The 17517-nt window shown below is 29.5% G+C and overlaps 5 protein-coding genes across 5 annotated transcripts; 3 read left to right on the top strand and 2 right to left on the bottom strand.

Annotated features, from left to right (window-relative positions):
- Positions 1-130: 130 nt before the first annotated feature.
- Positions 131-3101, bottom strand: MKS88_003885 (diphthine methyltransferase; the record flags this gene model as incomplete). Its single annotated transcript, XM_067217017.1, has 12 exons — positions 131-273; positions 406-479; positions 660-761; positions 869-934; positions 1097-1163; positions 1412-1476; positions 1724-1792; positions 2112-2145; positions 2225-2330; positions 2448-2526; positions 2698-2857; positions 3011-3101. 12 exons carry the CDS (start codon positions 3099-3101, stop codon positions 131-133), a joined length of 1056 nt encoding a protein of 351 aa, XP_067072693.1.
- Positions 3102-3615: 514 nt separating this feature from the next.
- On the top strand, positions 3616-7998 carry MKS88_003884 (uncharacterized protein; the record flags this gene model as incomplete). Its single annotated transcript, XM_067217015.1, has 1 exon — positions 3616-7998. One exon carries the CDS (start codon positions 3616-3618, stop codon positions 7996-7998), a length of 4383 nt encoding a protein of 1460 aa, XP_067072692.1.
- Positions 7999-8104: 106 nt separating this feature from the next.
- MKS88_003883 (uncharacterized protein) lies at positions 8105-9554 on the bottom strand (the record flags this gene model as incomplete). Its single annotated transcript, XM_067217014.1, has 4 exons — positions 8105-8163; positions 8543-8635; positions 8867-9093; positions 9226-9554. 4 exons carry the CDS (start codon positions 9552-9554, stop codon positions 8105-8107), a joined length of 708 nt encoding a protein of 235 aa, XP_067072691.1.
- A 750-nt stretch (positions 9555-10304) lies between these two features.
- Positions 10305-14278, top strand: MKS88_003882 (heptatricopeptide repeat-containing protein; the record flags this gene model as incomplete). The annotated part of the gene is made up of 2 exons (XM_067217013.1): positions 10305-10326; positions 10404-14278. The coding sequence occupies 2 exons, from the start codon at positions 10305-10307 to the stop codon at positions 14276-14278; spliced, it is 3897 nt and encodes a 1298-aa protein (XP_067072690.1).
- Positions 14279-15501: 1223 nt separating this feature from the next.
- Positions 15502-16860, top strand: MKS88_003881 (sorting assembly machinery 50 kDa subunit; the record flags this gene model as incomplete). Its single annotated transcript, XM_067217012.1, has 1 exon — positions 15502-16860. One exon carries the CDS (start codon positions 15502-15504, stop codon positions 16858-16860), a length of 1359 nt encoding a protein of 452 aa, XP_067072689.1.
- Positions 16861-17517: the final 657 nt, after the last annotated feature.

Below are 17517 nucleotides of genomic sequence, written 5' to 3'. Positions count from 1 at the left end.
TGCTATACTGTAATGTACCGTATATGTATGCTCAATGAGATAAAAATTTTTAATAGGATAAAAACATGCCAATAACGTACATTTTTGCGCTGCTTCTTTATTTTTTCCCTTTTCCATTTCTCTGTTTCGTCTAAACCCACATTTGAATTTCTTTATTATAAAAAGAACAAGAAAAATAAATTTTTTTTTTTTTTTTTTTATTCCAAATATCAATAGCGTCTATCCCATAAGTTAACTCATTGTCGTTGCTCACACCCTTTTTAAAAACGAACTCTGCAAAATGGACGTAAACGGGGGAAAAAATTAGTCGTTCCTTAATTTTTTGTTCCTTAAACATGAAAATAAATAGATATGTTTATATGTATCCGTATCTGTATATTTATATGTATATGTGTGTATTTATACCATTGTTTAGTTTTTTAAATATCTGAGCTCCCCCATCACAGGCTGCAACTAACAGTTTGTTTGCTTCTTCATTTCTTAAGAGAACAACAACAAAAAAAAATAATAATAAATGAGTAAATGTATAAGTAAATAGATAAATAAATAAAAATGATAAAAAATAATAATAATAAAATAATTATAAAGTGAAAAAATAATTATAATAAAAAAAACATTAAAATGGTTTATTTTCAGCATATAATTAGTATTTTTTATACTTGTACAAAAATTTAATCCTCCATATGCTCGACTTCACATCAACTATTTGTAGAGGATCTTGAATGTTTCTCAAATCAAAAGTGCGTATTTTGTTGTCGTACCTATGAGGCGACAAGACAAAATGCATACATGTAAATAGATAAAAAAAAATAGTGCATACATATGTATGTACATACATAAAAAACTTCTATATTTTGCGTTTTCGTACGATGCCGTGTACAGCAAGTGACTACGATCTTCAAATTTAACCGCTGTAACACCCTGTGAATGGGATCTGCAAATATAATACGAGAAGACAAATAAATAAAAGCTACTACTATTTGCTGTGTGTACATTAACATATTTTTATTATAAGTAACCTCATAGTACATAATATGGTCGTATTTTTTCCCAATTACACATTTTATATTATTCAATAAGGATCCCTTAAAATTACCTCTTGTTTATCTGAGAAATGTTAGCTGTTCTCAAATCCCATATTATAAAGGAGCAATCATCAGAACCTAAGGTTTCGAAAAGACAAAAAAAAGAAAAAAAAAAAAAAAAAAGAAAAAAATAAAAAAAAAAAAAAAAAAGAAAAAAATGAAAAAAATAAAAAAAAATGAAAAAAATGAAAAAAATAAAAAATAATAAAATACAACTCAGTGCTATACAACGCAATACAATACAATATGACAAGATGTTTTACATTTTAAAAGACGTATTATAAAAACAGAAAATAATATATGAAAAAATGAAATCACTTTAAAACCTGTTGTTACAACATTTTCACTTCCATTAAATGTGCATGCCCACACATGATACTCATGAGCTTTCCTGCGTTGACAAAGTTTTAATTTTTCACATATAAAAAGTAAATAAGTTCAATAGAAGTTAATGGCGATGAATTGGTATATAAATATGAATATACAAAAGTAATAAATGAAAGAAAATTTTCTTCTCAAAAAATAAAGACATTTTTTTTTTTTTTTTTTTTTTTCTAGCTACTATTATTCATAATAACAAATGTTTATGTGCACACGTACACACAACACAAATATCTCTAAGTTGTCAATGTTCTTACCACAATTGTACTTCATTCCCATCAACAAGAAAACACATATCACCATTACTAAAAGATACACAGATTTTTCTAAAAATACATGTTAACAGTAATAAGCAAATTTCAATTTACATATTTGTACGTTCTATTTATGATGAAATGTTTTTTGAACCATATTTTTTGCCCCAATATTTTTCTCTATCCGCTTTTTCTCTTTTTCATTTTTTAACGTTTTCATTTTTTAACGTTTTCATTTTTTAACTTTTTCATTTTTTAACGTTTTCATTTTTTAACGTTTTCATTTTTTAACGTTTTCATTTTTTAACTTTTTCATTTTTTTACTTTTTCATTTTTTAACTTTTTCACATTTTCTCTTTTTCTCTTTAATTTTTTTTTTTTTTTTTTTTACTCAGGCTTGCTATTAAAAGCATCAAAAGAGAGACCTAAAAAAATTAGTAAAAAAATGATAACTTCATAAAATATGTTATTACTGTTAATTTATCGTAAAATTAGCTGGCTAACCAGAATTATTTTTTTCATCCGGAGTTGCAAATATTTGATGATGAGTTCCATCCTTTACGTGTGACAAGTGAAACCCATTAACGCATACACTGCCCAACAACAGACTCTATAGATATATTTTAAAGGATGAGAAGAAAAAGAAAAATGAAAACAAATACGAAGAATAAAGGTGTTTATAATACTAGGGATAAAGCACACATATGGAATTCATTTTTTTTCGTACTTCGTTTGTAAATAGATAATTCGACTGAAGAACACCACTGCTGAAATTTATGTCTTTCTCATAAATTAGGAGGTGATCACTGAGGTAAATAAAAAAATAAAAATATGTACACAAAAATATATTTCATACGTTATTATATGAATGTGCGAATATGTAGATACACAAATATGAAGGAACGAAGGCGCGATGAATCTTATATAAATATGAGCAAATAATGCAGCTACGAATTTTGCCATTTTTCAGTGCGCACATTTCGGAGGTATCGTTATCCTCATTTGTAATTTGTTTGAGTCTAAACAGGAAAACTTTTCCTTTTTTTTTTTGCTCATTTTTCTCATCCTCTTTATCACGAGTTTTCAGTTGGTACGTTGACACAGCAGTTAAGCCAAAACTTTCGCAGAATTTACTATCTTCAAAGGAAAAAGAAAAATTAAAAAAAGAATAATCGAATGTTTACACGCAATAGACTATGTCGTACGTTTGTAAACATATATGGAAGAAAAAAAAAAAAAAAATCCTTTGTCATCTTTTTCCATTTATTTTCCCATGATTTTCTTGCCAACCATTATATTTTAACATAGTGCTACTAGGAAAAACACAAATATCATCACAACAGTATTTCACATTATATTTCCTTTTTATCATTTTTATCATTTTAATCATTTTTATCATTTTTATCATTTTATTCATTTTTATCATTTTATTCATTTTTATCATTTTATTCATTTTTATCATTTTATTCATTTTTATCATTTTATTCATTTTTATCATTTTTTTTTTTTTTTTCTTTGGTAATTTTTTAAAACGAGATAAAGTTATTACACTGATATACTTTTTATTTTTTTTTCATTTGTATTATGCATATTATGACACACTCATTGAGTAGCGGTTCCTGTGCTGAGTATTCTTCTTCTTAATTTTATGTTGGCCATATGTTTATATCTTTTCCGTATATCCCTTTTTCCGCCCTTTTCTGTTCCCCATTTATAGTGCTCCATTATTTTAAGCCCTATTCTTTTCCTTTCCCCATTTTTCGCTTCCCCCATTTTTACATATCACAGTATCGAAGAGCAGCTAAAAATGTTTTACACGTTTAAAACAGGTAAGCTTCTTTTTGTAGCCCTAATCGAAGAAGAAAAAATATGAATAGAAAAATCTTTTACTTTTAATGAAACCAAGTTTCCTCGTTGTTATCATCGCTCTTGTAAGATCATGTATAAGTTACCTTATTAAGAAAAACAGTACCTTAGGATACACATATTACAACGTCCTTGAAAAAAATTTAAAGAGGAAAAATCGCCATACTATTAGCAGCAATATTAGCAGCAATATTAGCAGCAGTATTGACAGCAGTATTAGCAGCAGTATTGACAGCAATAGTAGCAGCAGTATTAGCAGCAATATTAGCAGCAGTATTAGCAGCAATAGTAGCAGCAATATTAGCAGCAGTATTAGCAGCAATAGTAGCAGCAGTATTGACAGAAATAGTAACAGCCGACATGTTAATAAAAATGAAACAAAAAGTACATACTTAAATGACCACATAAAAGAACCGGATGCAGGGAATAATAATTACAGAGAAGAAAATAAGAAGCGATGCAAGTTTTTAAATGCAGTAAAAGAAGAAGACTACAATTATTTATATTTTTATCATATATTTAAAAAAGTTAATATGATCAAGAAAGAAAAATATATATACAATCCAACAAAATATGAATCAGTCAGGTCGTATATAAAAAGAGAGTTAAAAGAATGCCTAGATATTAACACCTCTTCTTATATTTTTAAAATTTCTGAGTATTACTCCAAGAGTATTTTAGACGTTTCAGTATATGTCAATGAAATTGTAAACATTCTCAGCTTCTTTACCTTTACCAGTTCATGTAATTTGCAGTATGAAGAAAATTTATCAAAATCGAATTTCGATGCTGCTACGAACTATGCCAATTATGAGTATGTACAGAATGTAATGGATACTAGTATTTCGGATAAAGATGATGACAGTTCAAGTGATAATTCAAAGGATAACTCAAATTTTGATAACAATAATAATAGTCATATGAACGAAAGTTCTTCCACTTATTTTGATCAAACAGACAGTTATAATTATCCCCATGAAGAAAACCTAACTGACGAAGAACTGCAAGAAGGTGAAAAATTTGACGAAATGGATAACTCAAATAATTTTCCAGAATTCCTGAACTGTTCAGGTGAAAAAGGTGAAATTGATTTTTCCGATAATTACCCACGCAATTTATATGATGAGGAAAAAATAAAAGAAATAAAAGAAAAGTTCACTAACCATCTGTATGCAGAAGATATAGAAGCACACATTTCGGACCAAAGAAGCAATAGAAGAGAAAGCGCGATCGATCAAAATGTAAGCGGCAAAAAGGTAAGGGGAAAAATTGAGAGCCCCAGAAGTGAGAGCGACCCAGATGATAGTGGAGAGAACCTCCTCAAAACGTTGAATGAAAAAAGGGATAACGCAAAAATACGCAGAGTAATAAACAAAGACGACAAATACAAATCATTTTGTATGTACTTTTTCCGACTTGTTGATTCGATTAGTGGCTTGTTTTGCTGTATTGGAAAAAGAAAAAAAAGAGAAGAAGTTTACAACTATTTGAAAAATTTTAAAGTAAGAGAAAAAATAAAAAATTATACTTTAAATGATATAAAATTTACCACCGCTTTTATGATATATATAATTAGGCTAACAAAACATAAAGACGCTAATTTTATTTGTTCATTAAAAAAATTAAAAGAATATAAAGAAGAGGATATTAAAGAGATTTTTCTCAACTGTTTACATGATAATCTTTTAGATTTAGATTACTTGAAAAATTTAGAGTCTGAATTTAATATCAAAGAGAAGAAAAAAAAAACATTAACAAGTCATATTTTTTTTAATAATAATGCAGATGAGGTGGATAAGACTGTAGAAAGTAGCAATATTATAACAAGAAGTGTAAGCAGACAAGTAAACTTCGATAATTTAAGGAAATTAGAAGACGATTATAAAGTATTGCTAAAGAAACATTCAGCAGAACGAAAAATTAGAAAAATGGTAAAATACGATGAGAGCGATGTGAAAAGTATAATAACAGAACTTTTAAAAAAAAATGTGTTTGATAATAGGAATAATATTAATGTTAATAAAAAAAATAAAAATAAAAAAAATAAAACTATAACAAATGCCTTACTACCTATTGACATTTATGAAATAGAAGAACAACGCATACATGAGGTATTAAAGAAGAGATATAACAAAACAACAATAGATAGAAACACTGTCAATGGTTTAATAAAAAAAATTAATGAAGTACTTGATATATATAATGTTAATATAAACATAAAATTAATGAACACACAGGAAGAGAGCAGCGGCGCACAGGAGGTCTACTTAGATGATGTAAATGAAGGACGTCGATATAAAACAAATGAACCTTCCGAACAGTATGAAATAGACAATGAGCGTAATTGTAGCAGTAGTCATATTAAAATGAGCAATTCTGATGAAGGGCAAATTTTAAGTGCGAATCCCCTAAACAAGGAGGAAGAACATGAATGTAAGGTTGTAGACTTCAGTGAGTTATCTCTGTCTGGGTTAAAAAAATATATATCGTATAAAAGGAGTAAAGAGTTAGCAAAGGTACATAGTAGTTCCAGCTCAAATGAAAGGGCAGCAGTAGTAGCAGACGAAGGAGTGGTAGCAGACAAAGGGGTGGTAGCAGATGAAGCAGTAGTAGCAGACGAAGCAGTAGTAGCAGATAAAGAGGAAGAAGACGACGTTTTGAAATATTTCGATATAACACAAAAACAAGATTCAATTACATTCGAAATTAATGCATCTGTTTTAGAGAATGAATTTAAGTTAGCCAATGATGAAAAGTTTAGGCGATCTTTTATGGATACCTCTAATGGGGTACAGCAGGTAAGATACACTCCTCAGCTTACTGATCAAGCCAAAGGCTTATGGACCGATGCAAATTTAGGCCAAGGGATAAGCCAGGAGATATGCGATAATTTAGACGAAGAGTTGGAAAAAATAGACAGAACGGTATACCAAGGGATGAGAGAAGAAGCAGGAATAGCAGATGAGGAAGGGATAGTAGCAGATGAGGAAGGGATAGTAGCAGATGAGGAAGGGATAGTAGCAGATGAGGAAGGGATAGTAGCAGATGAGGAAGGGATAGTAGTAGATGAGGAAGGGAGAGTAGCAGATGATGAAGGAAGAGTAGCAGATGAGGAAGGGATAGTAGTAGATGAGGAAGGGAGAGTAGCAGATGATGAAGGAAGAGTAGCAGATGAGGAAGGGATAGTAACAGATGATGAAGGAAGAGTAGCAGATGAGGAAGGGATAGTAGTAGATGAGGAAGGAAGAGTAGCAGATGATGAAGGAAGAGTAGCAGATGAGGAAGGGATAGTAGCAGATGAGGAAGGAAGAGTAGCAAATGAGGAAGGAAGAGTAGCAGATGAGGAAGGGATAGTAGCAGATGAGGAAGGGATAGTAACAGATGATGAAGGAAGAGTAGCAGATGAGGAAGGGATAGTAGTAGATGAGGAAGGGAGAGTAGCAGATGAGGAAGGGAGAGTAGCAGATGAGGAAGGGAGAGTAGCGGATGAGGAAGGGGAGGAAGATTTTGATGAAGAGTTGAACGATGATATAGATGATGAGGCAGATGATGAAGCAGACGATACGATAGACTACGAAACAGACGATTGGATAGATGAAGAGGCCGCTCACAAAAAAAAGATCAACAAAGGCAGCAGCGAAGAGGAAAGGCTGAAGCAGTTTTTTCTATGCAAGGAGAAGGCAAAATATAGGTACATATTTGAAAACGTGTATTACAAGAATTTTATGGAAAAGATAAAATTACTGCTACTAATATTAAAGAATGAGAATAAGAGCAAAGTGATTGTTTGTGCTGAGGAGGAGGAGAGAAATTTGATTAAGATGAAATGTAAAATTGAAAAGGTAGAGTATGATAATATGTTAAATATATTAAAAAATATAAAACATTATATAGAAAAGGAAAGGAGGTATGAACATTCCTGCTTTATATTTATGAATGAAATAAAAAATACTTTAGAATTAAGAAGTATATTTGGTAGTTTATCAGAAGATATGGACAAGAATAATATAATAACGTTTTACCATTTTGCGGAAAATGTTCAAAGATCGCTAGTTCATAAAAAATTATTTTATGCCTTAACTAAAAATGAAGATAATTATTTGTTTTATTTAAAAAGTAAAAATAAAGATGACAAAAATAAAATCAGTAACATGAAAAAAGATGCAATGAATAGTAAAAACGATGATAAGATGAACAATCATCATCTATTTGTGCCTTACCATAAAAAAAAAAAAAAAAAAAAAATGTCCAAGAGCGAAGAAAATTGGTTATCCTTTAGAAGAAGGACGTTGAAAAAAATTGATGAAATGAAAAAAAAAGCAGAACTAATAAAAAAGAGGAAGATGGAGAAGAGGGAAAAGAAAGTTAAAAGAGTCGTTGCAATGTTAAAGTCGAAGAAGCACACAAAGTAAGCCAGCGCACATGGGTACATATATACATGTATTTGTGTGGGTGTATATATATGTGCGTATACATGTATCTATAAATATGGCTTGAAAAAATTGAGGGTCTCCTTCCTCAGCCGCTTTGTAGCAACTTGTCGAGCATCTCCTTGAATATCTCCTCAGCTTCTATGTCTGGAAAGAAAAACGCAAACAGGGATGAAGCGTGCATATGTGCGTACATGTGTACTTGTAGACATATACATACTGTATATACATCTATATGTACATACATACATATGTCCTTATGCATGTAAAACGCCTTAATCTTTCAAAATTTCCCCTTAAATTACACATTTGACGCTACTTTTTTCGGGAAGGCGGATTATTGCTAAAGTGGCAAATTTGCAAATACTTCTCAAGCATTAAATATTTTCCCCTTTTTTCTTTTCATTTAATGCCTCTATATCGTTTTCCTATCTCACTTTCCTATTTTACTTGAATCATCTTTTTTTTTTTTTTTTTTTTTTTTTTTTAAAACATGATTTCTTATCATTTTTTCCTTTTCTTTAACCTTCGTTTTTCCTCATGATTAATATCTTATTTTGTAAGCAGTCATATATTTCAAACGACAACCCCTCCGAGCATTTTTCCCTTATAGTTAGTCCTAAAAAAAAAAAAAAAATAAAAATAAACAAAATAAAATGAAACAAATGTAGCATATGAGACAAACAAATAAAATGAAACAAATGTAGCATATGAGACAAAACAAATAAAATGAAACAAATAAAATAGATGAAGGAGGACGACTATACTTCCATTTTAATTGCCATTATAGCTATATATGTTGAAAGACTTTTCTGCAATATTTGGTGAGTCTCTCCCGGAGGTTGTATACCTTTAAGATTAAGCGAAATGATGTCCTTTAACTTTACAAAAACAGAGGTATACCTGGGGTCATATACAATTTCAATATCACGATTAAAAAGAAAATTATTATTTTTCCGTATTTCACTATAGGAGCCCATTTTTTTCATTTTAAAATAAGGATATTTCAAATTCTTGTGTTTATGAATCATATCGTTTTCACTGACATTTCGTATCTTCTTTATTCTTGTTCCGTCTCTACGTATAAGTGAATAAGAGAGGAAAATTATATGAATGGATATATGTTTTCCATGGACATATGAGCTATTATTCGGAAGAACAGGTGGAATGCTGTTCGTACGCTTTTCCATTTTTCCCTCCTTTTGCTACTCCCTCCATTTGTTGCTCTTTCCATTTGCTGCTCTCTCCATTTGCTGCTCTTTCCATTTGCTACTCTTTCCATTTGCTGCTCTTTCCATTTGCTGCTCTTTCCATTTGCTGTTCTCTCCATTTGTTGCTCTCTCCATTTGTTGCTCTCTCCATTTGTTGCTCTTTCCATTTGCTGCTCTTTCCATTTGCTGTTCTCTCCATTTGTTGCTCTCTCCATTTGTTGCTCTCTCCATTTGTTGCTCTTTCCATTTGCTGCTCTTTCCATTTGCTGTTCTCTCCATTTGTTGCTCTCTCCATTTGTTGCTCTCTCCATTTGTTGCTCTCTCCATTTGCTGCTCTCTCCATTTGTTGCTCTCTCCATTTAGTTTCTTCACCTTCACTTTCACCTTTTATTATATGTATTCCCACTACGTTTTTCTTATTTTTTCCTTCTCACATTTTGGGGTTCATGAACTGCTTCCATTCCTTGGCAGTCTTAAAGTGGATCATTCGAAAAAAAAGGGACATACTCTTATTCCTCTTTTCCATAATTTTTTATTAAGTGAAAAGAGAAACATTCGCTATAATACATTTTGAACGATTATGCTTCGACAAAACATTAAAAAAGAGGAAAAAAAAAAAAGGAAAAAAAAAAAAATAAATAAAACAAAATTACCTCTTCAAATATATACTAACCTTGTGAAAATAAATTTTTATCAAAAATGTGAGAAGTCAAATTTATTTCTTTCGCGAAATTATGACTAGGCTATACATATATAAATATAAATATAAATACACATATATAAATATAAATACACATATATAAATATAAATATAAATACACATATATAAATAAATAAATATATAGATATATATACATATATACATATATTTATGTGTGAGAGAAATGTGCGCACAAGAACTTTGTACTAAATGGTTACTGTTTGGCTAGAAAAAAAAAAAAAAAATAGCAAGTTGTAAATAATAAGCAGTAGTAATATGTAATGCGTAGTACACGAACAAACTGACGAACCAGTACTATTACGAATAAAAAGGGAAGAAAAAAAGGAGCTCGCACAGTCTATACTAACGACATTGGAATGATGAAAAAAGGGAAAACAGGTAGCAAGGAAATGCTGAATAAATAGCGAAAATATATCAGGTAAATACAAAGTAAATACCCAGTAAACACCTTAAAGGTTGCAAAAAGGAACGTAAAAACGACGAGAATGCGGAAAATGCCGCAAACACCGCAAACACCGCAAACACCGCAAACACCGCAAACTACGCAAACGCCTCAAACGCCGCAAACGCCGCAAAGTGGAAAAACGGAATAATGTTCAACTACTTTTTGAAAAGCTTCAACAAGTGCAAAAGCAGAGTTGACGTGACCCACCTGAGCAAGCAGTTTCTGAAGAACATTTTTCTCTTCAATACGCACGAAATAGCATTGTGCTTAAATAAATTTTCGAAGATACAATTTGAAGATAAGATATTTTGGAATAATGTATGTCACATATTAACTACTAAGAATAGCACACTCTTGCAAAACTTTAAAAGGAGAGAAGTTGGTCAAAGGGTTGATCAACAAGTCGGTGGAGAAGTGAGTGCAGAAGTTAGTGCAGAAGATAGTGCCCAGGTTGAGCATATCGATCAGTTCTCCAGTAGTGATATACAGCATGAAGACCAAACAGGGGGGGGCAGGAAAGAACACCATTATGAGGAAGAGCAGTACTATGAAAACCATGCTGAGAGGGTGAAGGACAGAGGAATAAGCAGAATGGAGTTCAACAAAGAATGGACAGCTAAAGAAGAAGTAAAGAAGAGCACTGATAAAATGGTGGATTATTTTACCATGGAGGAATTGTGCTTAGTTCTCAACGCGTTAGCAAAAGTTAACGTAAAAAATGAAGAAATTTTAAATCTTGCATCGAATAAAATAATCAGCGAAATAGACTTGAATAAACATATTATAAACGCAATCAAATCGATTGACTACTTTACAAGTAATGGTGATAAAAAAAAAGCTGCTAACGAAGGTGAACCTACAAATGAAAAGAAAAATATGCATAATTTATTGCAAACTATTTCAAGAAAATATGAACATGTAAATAAAAATTTAACCGAGAAGGATGTTAGCGTACTCATCGAAATAATGCTCTCTCAAGAGAACATGATGGATAAGAAAAAAGAAGGTACTACATGTCCGCTAACTCGAGGTGAACATGTAGTGTCAACACATAATTATTCAACAGATGAATATAATAAAATTTGTACCACAGGAATGGGAAAAAGAAAGAACAATGATATCATTTGTGAGGATATGAAAAATTTGAAAAAAAAAGTAATCAGTAGCTTAAAAAAAATGAACTACATAAGTGAACAAAGTATTGCTTTAATTTTAAATGCATATAGCAGATCCTTAATAAAAAACAAAGCACTATTAGATATACTTAAAGTAATCATAATATTAAAAATAAAAAAGGAAAATTATAAATGCTCTGATATCTTTATTAGTAGTGTTTCCCATTCTTATTCTTCTTTTTATTATAAAGATAAACTACTATTCAATATATTGGCTGAATATACATATAATAATATAGACAGTATAAGCATAAAAGCGCTTGTTATAATCATGAATAGCTTTGTTAATATAGGTATTGTGAACATACCCCTATTTAATGCAAGTTTAAATAAATTCGCAAAGATAGAAACAATTAATAGTTTATCTAATCAATGTACAAGCAATATTATTACTATTCTTACCAAGTCATACAAATACTTAGACAAAGCAAAGATACATTTTATCATTAAGACCATAATTAAAAGGATTAAAAAAGAGTACAGTAATTACTCCGTGATATATCAGCAAAAATATAAACAAATTAATATATATGGGAATAAAGACAGGGGAAATGATAAAATACGTATTCCTCCATCTTTCTCTATAAAGGGGAAAGAACAGCAAACCGGCGATGAAAATTATGCAAGTGAATATTATGATGAAAAATATACACGCGCATGTTATAAGGACGAAAAGTATTCACATTCATATTATAACGAACAAAATTACAAGGAGAAGGGAGAAAGAGTATCGGGTGGACAGAACAAGAAGCGACTTTTCGAGCGCACACCGAATAAGTACAACTCAAAATGTCTGCAAAATGGAAGAACTAATTTCCTTGCGGGATTCTTAATTAAACATTTGACAAATATCCTGAACAATCTGAGCAAGCTAAATTATGCGGATTCGAATTTATTTGAAATATTTTCTGACCTAATTTTAAAAAATCAGAAAAATATGAACAAACTAGATTTCCTTAACATTATAAGTTCATACGCTAGGTTTCTCTACATAAATAAAGACATGTATGAACTGATAAAAGTTAACTCCATAAAGTATATCACAAGTAAGGATTTAAAATACGTTGAATTTATAAACTTATTTACAAGTGTTGGTACGTTTTATATAATTGAGAAGAGCCAAAATAAGTGCCTGAACAAGTTAGAAAATACAGGATTTAAAGATATCATCCACTTGATGATTAATAGACTTAAAGAGGGTATACATTCTCCAGGAATAACCACCACAATGGATGCAAAGGCGAGCGAAGGGGTAGGCGCTAGTGCTAAGTCATATCCTCATGTATGTACCGAACAGCGCATGGATATATGTACAGAACATGATGGCAGGGTAGACTTATTTATCAGCTCCAAAAGTGGTTCTCCATTTCTTAGTACCAACTATCATACATTTGATGAACAAAAGGGTAACCTTAGCAAGAGCAGCTTAAGGAATGATTATTTCAAACACGCTTTGTATAAAAATTGTAATAGTTATAATTATTCTACTATAAAATATAAAAACATTTTAGATAATTTGAGTTTAAATCATGTGTGCAGTATCATGTCAACCCTTGGAAAATTACATATGCATGATAAAATAATTTATGAACAGTGCATAAAAAATATAAAAAAAAAAATTTTCAAAATGAATGCTAAGTGTTTGGCTATATATCTATTATATGTAAGTAAGTTCAACTTAACCCCTGATAGTTATATCACAGCGGTTATTTCAAGATGTTTTAAGGTTCTGCATGTGATGCAACAGAAAAATGAAAAAAACAATATATATGACAAATTGAAAAATTTATATATACAGCTTCAGACGAATGATATTGTAAACCCAGTGTACATAGTTAGATGTCTAATAAAGAGCGATTTGAATTATAGAAATAATATATATATAATTTATCATTATATGAAAATTATTTACTCCATAATTAGAATGGACAGCCTCAGTACAAACAAAGAGAAACCCTTTACTTCCCCTCCAAGTAATATAGTAAAAATAGATGAATCCGACTTAGAAGAAAACAATATGGTAAGGGATAGAAAACTAAACGTTCAAAGCTGCTGTGTACTAATTAATAGTATAGCTTTTCTAAACACTCACCTCCATTTTAACCATGACAAATACTTTAAACTGATTTCGTTTTTATTATTCTATTCATTTAAATATATATTTGAACGGTTAGAATTACAAGACCCAATAAATGACTTACTATACAATATAACACAAGTACAACAAATAAATAAAATAAAAAATGAAATTAAAAAAAAAAATGATTCAGCAAGTATACGTCAAATTTACATGACTATTTTAATATTGTTCCATTTGAATTCTTTAAGCTTCCCTTATTCAAAAAAAAAAAAATTAAAAGAATCGAATATTTCTATCTATTCTATCAATTTGTTAAAATTTTTTTTTTTCTTTCTCAAGTATAATCCATTTACTCACTTCGAAAAATATACATCTATATATAACTCAATGAATAATAATAAAAGGCTCACCATTTATAAGGAAGAAGAATATACTCCTTTTGTTCATAACAAAAATGTACGTCTAACCAATGGAAAGATGCCTCATATTTCAAATATAGAGACTGTTGTCTTTTACGCAATTGTAAATATATTGAAAAAGAAAAATCAATATAACAGTAATAGTTTGTCTTCTACAGTTAAAGTTTATATGTACACCATCGATATATTAATTATGCGCAAGGGGTGGTAGTACCGAGAGTTGGGGGGGGGGGGAAGCGGGGTGATAGCAGCTGCCTTCAAGCTGTCAAGCGCATTGGCAGAAGCATGAGTTTGTATAAATATACACATAGGTGATTACGTACGTGCATATATACACGCATATATACATGCATGTATACACTCATACTTACAAACACGTATGCTCTAAGTAGTCATTTCAAAATAAACCCCTCTGCTAGCTTCTTTTTCCGATTACTCTTTTTTAATAACCATTTTTATAATTTCTATTTTTCAGTCTTCTCAAAATTGCATTTATCGATTTTTTTTTTATACCCTTCTGCTCTTTTATACATTAACACGAAATTTATTTATTTATTATTTTTTTTTTTTATATTATTCCTTTTTATACTTTTTTTTTATATATTTTTTTTTTTTGTTGTTTTGAACTTTTCACGTTAAATTGCCTCGTAGCATTTGAAAAAACTTTGCGTTTTAGCGAAATTAAAAAATGGAAGAAAAGCGCAAAAATGAGGAAGTAGTGATAATATAAATGATGACAAATTATGGTATAAATTATGGCATAAATTAAAGAAGCAACGAAGAGATCTGCAAGTATAAAAAAAATATCCACGTGAGAGTGATATATTTATTTTAGGAAAACGCGAAAAAAAAAAAATAAAATAAAATGAAAAATGAAAATAAAGCAATAATTAAGCTATAATAAAGCAATAAATAAGCTATAATTAAGCAAAAATTTAGCAAAAATTTAGCAATAATTTAGCAATAATTAAGCAATAATTAAGCAAAAATAACATGAAGTAAAAGAAAACAAAATGAGGCAAAACGAAACAAAAATAAAATGAAATCAAAGAACAAGATAATATTAGTGGAATTTATTCTTGCCTTGTGATAAATCATGCCCCAATATATGTGGTGTACTTCGGACTCCGTTTTTTACTGCTAACATATATGTATGTATATATATATGTATATATATATGTATGCACGTTTTTGGAGCAAATTATAAGAGATAGGAACCTCATGTGAATAGCAGTTTTTCGGTACACGAAAGTAAGGGGAATTACTTAGTTACACTGTTCGGAGTGTTTTGTGTTTTCAAGGGGTTGAAGAAAAAAAGCGAAGCAGTCATTATACATATACGTACATGCGTACATACATACGAATGCCTGGAAGAGTACATGTTTGCGCGTACCCACGTACGTAGGTACGTATCTCGCAGCGGACAGCAGAAAGATGAATACCGAAATTGATTTGAAGCAAAATATAGGCAGCGTTAAAATAAATGTGGATGGCATAAGAAAAATAAAAAAAAAGAATTTGAATTTTTTATTTGATGAAATAAAAAAGAGCAGTAATATTGAGGATTTATTCCTGAACATATCGAAATGTAATGGGAAGATAAATACTTTGAGTATATTTGATGGGGATCCTGATGTAAAATTACGAAGTATTGTAAACAGAAATATTACGATAGATTATATATTAAAGGAAAAAAAAAATAATTATATGATAGGTACAAATGTTAATAATAGAGGAGAAATAACAGTAGATTTCGATATGAATATACCTTATATATTAAAAACTATTAATAGTATTGAACTGAAAGCTAACATAAATAGTTTATATACCAACAATTTTGCTGTTCGTTTTTTAATACCATATATATATTTTATAAAAAATGGAAAACTCATTTTTGAAAGTAATATAAGTAGTCTTAACAATACAAAATGTGCATCATACATTGTTAAGACAAATTCATTGAAAACATTTCTATTAAGGGATAACCACTCTTTTACATGGGAGGTTAACTTTAATAAAATATATCATAAAATAAATAAAAATTTTATACCTTCCAATAAAATTCTTCAATTGCAAGATAATCATATTAAACATACTATTAAACATAATTATAAAAAAGACAGACTTAATTATATGATAAATAATGGAAAAGAGGATAAAAAATTTTATTACACTCTTTATCCCACGTCAGGTTATTACTACGAAATTGAAAATGAAATTTCTTTGCCATTTTGTGAAAGCAAATTTTTTAAAAATCATTTAAATTTTTTGTACGTACAAAAAATACTCCAAAATTTTTATTCATACATTAATTTTAGCAATGGAATGAAGTATGATTATAATAAAGATAAATGTTGTTATATAAATAAATTTAATTTTACTGGTAGTATAGGTAGTTCTTTAATATTTCGAGGATTTGAACATAATAGTATTGGAAATGCAGAGAAGTGTTTTAAATTTAATAAAAAAAAAAAAAATTATGATATAAATTATAAATATTTAGGTGCTAACTTCTTTACTAATATTCAATTTATCTTTAAATATATTTTTAATTTTTATAATTCCAAACCAATATTATTTTTTTATGTACAGTTGGGAAAACTTAGTGATACATTTTTTTCTTCCATTACACAATTAAAAAAAGACACCAGAGTATCTGCAGGTATTGGTCTTATGACTTACATTCAAAAAAATATTTCGCTAGAATTATTTTTAAGCTACCCCTTACTGCATACGCCAACAGATAAGACCAAGTTATTTCAAGTAGGCTTAAATTTTAAGGGCGCCTTGTGAACTGCTCAAATATGCACAAATGTATACCCAATATATGCATCTAAGATATGCATTTATATATTTTTTGCCAACTTCAGTAACTTGTGCTTTCCCTTTTTGAAGCATAAGGTTTTGCTTAACCCCTACATGTGTTGAATAATGCGTCGTTGCTTCAGTTTAATATATACACATGCACATAATATACATGTACATTTTATTTCATTTTATTTTTTTCTGTTTGGATTTTCATCTACGCCTTCATTTCATCTCATACACAGCTGCTATTCAGTAGTATGCGGAAAAAAATAAAAAATATGTACTTGATCTTTTTGTTTGATCGTTTTTTAAGTTATAAACAGTTCATTACGGTTTATACAATGCTTCATATATAATAAATGGAATAACAAAAAAAAAGGGAGTTATAAGCTTATATACCCACATATATATACGTATGTATACATACAATGGATAAATAAAAACAAAAGATACACTAAAATGAAAAAAGAAAAAAGAAAAATAATATATGAACTTCCTGTCATAAAAAAGCATAATAATGGAAAAGTTAAAAAATTCCTTAAAATATGTTACAGATGAAGCAGATTTTTATTCATTCGAAAATTTGAATATAAAGGTAAGTCCTTCTCAAATATGCTATAATGATATAATTCTATTGTAATA

Source organism: Plasmodium brasilianum, chromosome 11, assembly GCF_023973825.1.
Source record: "Plasmodium brasilianum strain Bolivian I chromosome 11, whole genome shotgun sequence".
Taxonomy (NCBI): domain Eukaryota; phylum Apicomplexa; class Aconoidasida; order Haemosporida; family Plasmodiidae; genus Plasmodium; species Plasmodium brasilianum.
This window is presented reverse-complemented; position numbering and strand designations above follow the sequence as displayed.